The 5979-nt window shown below is 50.0% G+C and overlaps 1 protein-coding gene across 1 annotated transcript; it reads right to left on the reverse strand.

Moving 5' to 3' along the window:
* Positions 1-4929: 4929 nt before the first annotated feature.
* On the reverse strand, positions 4930-5448 carry LOC134434333 (olfactory receptor 14J1-like; the record flags this gene model as incomplete). Its single annotated transcript, XM_063183007.1, has 1 exon — positions 4930-5448. A coding segment is annotated over exon 1 (519 nt), but the record flags the coding sequence as incomplete, so codon positions are not given.
* Positions 5449-5979: the final 531 nt, after the last annotated feature.

Consider the following 5979-nt stretch of genomic DNA (forward strand, 5'->3'; position numbering starts at 1 on the left):
CGCACGTGGACATCCCGCACATGGACATCCCACACAGGGACATCCCGCACAGGGACATCCCGCACGTGGACATCCCGCACATGGACATCCCACACAGGGACGTCCCGCACAGGGACGTCCCGCACAGGGACATCCCACACAGGGACGTCCCGCACAGGGACGTCCCGCACAGGGACATCCTGCACAGGGACATGTGGTTATGGGGTTCCATCAGGGTTATGGGGTCATGTGGTTATGGGGGTCCATCAAGATCATGGGAGTAAGCAGGGTCATGGGGTTATGGGGTTCCATCAAGGTCATGTGGTTATGGGGGTCCATCATGGTTATGGGGTTATGGGGTTCCATCAAGGCCATGTGGTTATGGGGGTCCATCAGGGTTATGGGGTTATGGAGGTCCATCATGGTTATGGAGCTATGGGGTTCCATCAAGGTCATGTGGTTATGGGGGTCCATCAGGGTTATGGGGTTATGAAGGTCTATCAGGGTCATGTGGTTTTGGAGGTCCATCAAGGTCATGGGGATTTATTGGGGTTATGGGGGTCCATCATGATTTTGGGGTTATGGAGTTCCATCACGGTCATGTGGTTATGAAGGTCTATCAGGGTCATGGGGTTCCATCATGGTTATGGGATAGATCATGGGGTTATGGGGGTCCATCAGGGTCATGGGTCCAGGGGGTTTCATCAGGGTTATGGGGCCATGTGGTTATGGGGGTCCATCATGGTTATGAGGTTATGGAGGCCCATCAAGGTCATGGGGCCATGTGGTTATGAGAGTCCATCAGGGTCATGGGGTTATGGAGGTCCATCAAGGTCATGTGGTTATGGGGGTCAATCAGGGTCATGGGGGTCCATCAAGGTCCTTGGGGTCCATCAAGGTCATGGGGTTATGGAGGTCCATCAAGGTCATGGGGTTATGGAGGTCCATCAAGGCCATGTGGTTATGGGGGTCCATCAGGGTGATGTGGTTATGGAGGTCCATCAAGGTTATGGGGTTATGGAGGTCCATCACGGTCATGTGGTTATGGGGTTCTGTCGTAGGAAGGAGACCAGGACACCAGGTGGTTCATCACAGGTCCAGTTTATTGAAGAAAGCATCAAACACTTATACAGCAAATAATAAGCTTATGAATATTCTGTAAGCCAAGCAATCTATTGGTTAAACTATACCATGAACTCTTCCTCATTCCTTAGGGGTTACATCTCTCTTTTCTCATGTCTCTTTCACTATTTGTTATCCTACTACAGCTAGGCCCAAGGACACGCTATCTCACAGGTGCAGGACTTGGAATTAGCCACGGCTTTGTACTCTTCCATTCTCTAGTCTCCTAAATTTCCCAACTGTATCCGTCAAGTGGAGTTGGAACTCTGGCCAAGTTCTGACTCTACTTAGATGGAATACCAGTCAACCCAGAACTTTTCCTGTGCCAAGGGGTCCAAAGGGTGTTTTGGGGAGAACATGAGTCTGGACATGGGCTCTCCAAAACACCCTGGTTTTAAAGTCAAACAGATTACAGATCTGGGAGGACAATTTGGTGCTCTGATGACAGCACATAAGCTGAGGAAGTCCTGCAAGAATGCCCAAAGTCACAGTTCAATCAGCCCCCTGACAGATCGCCCTGTGTTTTAAATAAGTTCATATTTATTTTTTCTTAGAAAAACAGTTAGAGATAGTTAGTTTTGTGTGCGTTACATTATTTAACTTTTCATTTGTTAAATATTTACACTCACAAGTTTCTTAAAAGTTGTTACAGTTGTTTGTTTTTTTGCAGTTACAAGTTTGTTACTATCCCACTAGGCAGTTTTAACATTACCGTTTCCTATGTTTTTAATAGGTCATGAAGGGGGGAGGGGAATGTGGGTTTAAGATTTCGTGTTATCTGGGAGATCTCGCGATATTACGCCTAACCCCTCTCCCTTTACCGTTGCCCTGCCGTTACCCCCTGTTATAAATTACCCCTGTTGGCAGTTAATAAAGGCCATTTCACTGTCCACCACATTGGTGTTAGCGTGTCTTGGTCCGTGTGGCAGGGGTGCTGCCACAGAGCCGTGCTCGACCCGGGACACCACACCATAGCCCCTGTAGTGGTGGCAACGCTCTGTGATGTCACAGCCTGCTCTGTTATGTCACAGCCTTTTCTGTGATGTCACAGCCCATTCTCTAATGTCACACAGATGGTCTCTGATGTCACAGATGGAAACCACACAATGCCCATTGTGTGAGAAGAGGAACTAAAAGTTCACCAGCCTCCTGCCAGCTCAGCCTGCCCCACTGGAACATTGGGGTCCACAACCACCAGGGACCACCAGAGGGACACCAGGACAGAAGAACACATGGGAAAAGGGGAGGGGAAATATGTTAATGATTTTGGGGAAATTATTATCATATTTATGTTTAGTCTGGGAAAATCAATGAATATGTGTGCAATATACAGAATATAAACAGAAACTTTCCTGCACTCAGCCTGCAGGGCTTTGGGAGGAGCTCTCCCCCGTGCATCCAGCTGAATAAAGAATGCTGCTTCTTAATGCTGCATTGGGGTTAAGGAGTTTTCTGTTTTACCGAATTTTTGGTAACACTCCCACTGCCAAGGACAGATCTATCTCCTGCTGTTCACAAACAAAGAACGGCTGGTGGCAGATGTGGGGCTCAGAGGCTGCCTGTGACCATGAATAATCAAGTTTTCAATGTTCTGGGAAAGAAGGAGTGGCAGCTACCAAACTGCCACACTGGAATTAGGAAGGGCAGACTTTGACCTGTTTAGGATGCAGAATTGGGGAGTACCAAATAAGTACTGAATTTTGAAAGAGAAACAGACCTTAAAAACAAAGGGGACTGGGAACATGGACGCATGTCAAGACAGTTATCTTAAGGGGGAAGGAGCAGCCTGTCCCAGTGTGGCAGAAGATGAGCTGGTGAGGAAAATTACTGGCCTGGCTGCCCATGGAGCTTTTATGGGAACTCAGGGGAAAAAAAGAGGACGCAACTTTTGACAGAACGTCATGAAACTTAGGAAGTGTTTAAGAATGTTATTTGGTCATGCAGAAAGAAAAGTTGAGGGGCGAAACTCAATTAGAGCATTACCTGGCGACTTCTGTAAAAAATAAAAAAAAAAATGTTATTACAAATAAATAATTAGCAAAACATGGGATAAGGAGAACACTTACTCTTTTTTTGGATGCAGTGGAGAATACAGTAACTAAAGATAAAGAAAAGGCTAAGCTACTTAACACCTTGTTTCTCTCAATTTTCAATATTAGCACTGGATTTCCTCAGGACAAGTGTTCTCCTGAACTGGTAGATGGGCACAGGGAGCAGAATAGCCCCTGGAATCCAGGAGGAAGAAGTTGGTGACCTGCTGGTCCTCTCAGATGCTCACAGGTGTCTCTGGGACTAGATGGGATCCATCCTACGGGGGTGGGGAAGCTGTGGATGAGCTCCCCAAGCTGCTCTCCATCATTTACCATCAGTGCTGGCTCAGCAGGGAGGGCCCAGAGGACTGGAGGTGCCAGTGTGAGCCCATCCCCAAGAAGGGCTGGAAGGAGGAGCTTGGGAACTCCAGGCCTGTCAGCCTGACCTGGGTGCCCGGCAAGGTTATGGAACAGATCACCCTGAGTGCCATCACAGGGCACCCACAGGATGGCCGAGGGATCAGAGCCAGCCAGCGTGGATTTTAATATCTGCACTGATGATCTGCATGAGGAGACTGAGTCCAGCATCAGCAAATTTGCAGATGGCACCAAGCTGGGTGTGAATGTTGATCTGCTGGAGGGTAGGAGGGCTCTGCACAGGGCCCTGGACAGGCTGGATCCAGGGCCCAAATCCAACAAGCTGAGGTTGAACAAGACCAAGTGCTGGGTCCTGCACTTTGGCCAGAACCACCCCTGCAGCACTACAGGCTGGGGACAGAGTGGCTGGAGAGCAGCCAGGCAGAAAGGGACCTGCATGGACTGATGGACAGCAGGCTGGACATGAGCCAGCAGTGTGCCCAGCTGGGCAAGAAGGCCAATGGCTCCTGGTCTGGATCAGGAATGGTGTGGCCAGCAGGATCAGAGCTGATGGACTCAGCACTGATCTGGCCCACGCTCTGCACTCAGACATTGCTGCTGCAGCTCCAGAGAAGGGAACACAAGGGGATCACTGAAGAAAACTTTGCTGGGAGATCATTTATCTCCTTTAAAGACACCAAGAGAACAGCCTCCCATTGACACAGTCTGTGGACACAGGGAAGGTGCAGAGAAACAAAATGAGAAATGGCACAAACAATGGTTTTACTTTGTGGACAATAATAAAAAACTAAAACACAAGGGAAAAAAGGACAAATCCAAAAGAACTATCAAAGATGATTTATAATACAAATTATTTATATTACTTGGCCTGTCCCTGCTGCAGCCCTGACACTGCCACCCCCAGGGCTGTGCCCGGCCCCGAGAGCACTCAGGCCCTGCAGCAACACCAGGGCCACCAGGGCAGCGGGGCAGGGCCACGGCAGCAGCACTGGCAACACCAAGTGCTGCTGCTGCTGGGCACAGCTGCTGAGCCAGCACTGATCTGCCCCCAGCTCTGCACACAGACATTGCTGCTGCAGCTCCAGAGAAGGAAACAAAAGGGGCATCTCTGCAGAAAACGTGGCTGGGACATCCTTTATTTCCTTTAAAGTCACCCAGAGCGCAACCCCTCATTGACAAAGTCTGTGGCCACAGGGAAGTTGGAGGGAAACAAAATGAGAAATGGCACAAACAAAGACATTTATTTGTGGACAATATGAGAAAACTAATATAAAGGAAAATAAAAAACTACAGTCAAACCAACAATAAGATGACTTCTATTATAAGTGGTTTGCAGAAATTGGCCATCAAATTAATGTTCCTGAAAGCATCCAGTCATCAGTCTCCACACTTCAGGCTTGAGCTCCTGGTTCCTCAGGCTGTAGATGAGCGGGTTCAGGGCTGGAGGCACCACTGAGTACAGAATTGACAGGGCCAGATCCAGGGATTTGGAGGAGATGGAGGGGGGCTTCAGGTAGGCAAAGGCTGCAGTGCTAACAAACAGGGAGACCACGGCCAGGTGAGGGAGGCAGGTGGAAAAAGCTTTGTGCCGTCCCTGCTCAGAGGGGATCCTCAGCACAGCCCTGAAGATCTGCACATAGGAGAAAACAATGAAGACAAAACAACCGAATGATAAACAGGCACTAACACCAAGCAGCCCAAAATCCCTAAGGTAGGATTTGGAGCAGGAGAGTTTGAGGATCTGTGGGATTTCACAGAAGAACTGGCCCAGAACATTGCCATGGCACAGGGGCAGAGAAAATGTATTGGCTGTATGCAGCAGTGAATAGAGAAAGGCACTGGCCCAGGCAGCTGCTGCCATGTGGGCACAAGCTCTGCTGCCCAGGAGGGTCCCGTAGTGCAGGGGTTTGCAGATGGACACGTAGCGGTCGTAGCACATGACGGTCAGAAGGGAAAGCTCTGCTGAGATGAAGAACATAAAGAAAAAGAGCTGAGCAGCACATCCTGAGTAGGAGATGTTCCTGGTGTCCCAGAGGGAATTGTGCATGGCTTTGGGGACAGTGGTGCAGATGGAGCCCAGGTCGCTGAGGGCCAGGTTGAGCAGGAAGAAGAACATGGGCGTGTGCAGGTGGTGGCCGCAGGCTACGGCGCTGATGATGAGGCCGTTGCCCAGGAGGGCAGCCAGGGAGATGCCCAGCAAGAGGCAGAAGTGCAGGAGCTGCAGCTGCCGCGTGTCTGCCAATGCCAGCAGGAGGAAGTGGCTGATGGAGCTGCTGTTGGACATTTACTGTGCCTTGGCATGGGGATCTGTAAAAAAAGGAACCATGGAATAGTTGGGTTTGGAGAGGACTTGAAATATCCCAGCACAGCCTGGGGGCACTTTCCCCCCACTGCCTGCCCAGGGCTCTGCTGCCTGGAGCTGTCCCTGCCAGCAGCTGCTTCCCTGTGCCAAAGGCTGGGCCCTGCCAGT

This window comes from Melospiza melodia, unplaced genomic scaffold (assembly GCF_035770615.1).
Source record: "Melospiza melodia melodia isolate bMelMel2 unplaced genomic scaffold, bMelMel2.pri scaffold_35, whole genome shotgun sequence".
Classification (NCBI taxonomy): Eukaryota; Metazoa; Chordata; class Aves; order Passeriformes; family Passerellidae; genus Melospiza; species Melospiza melodia.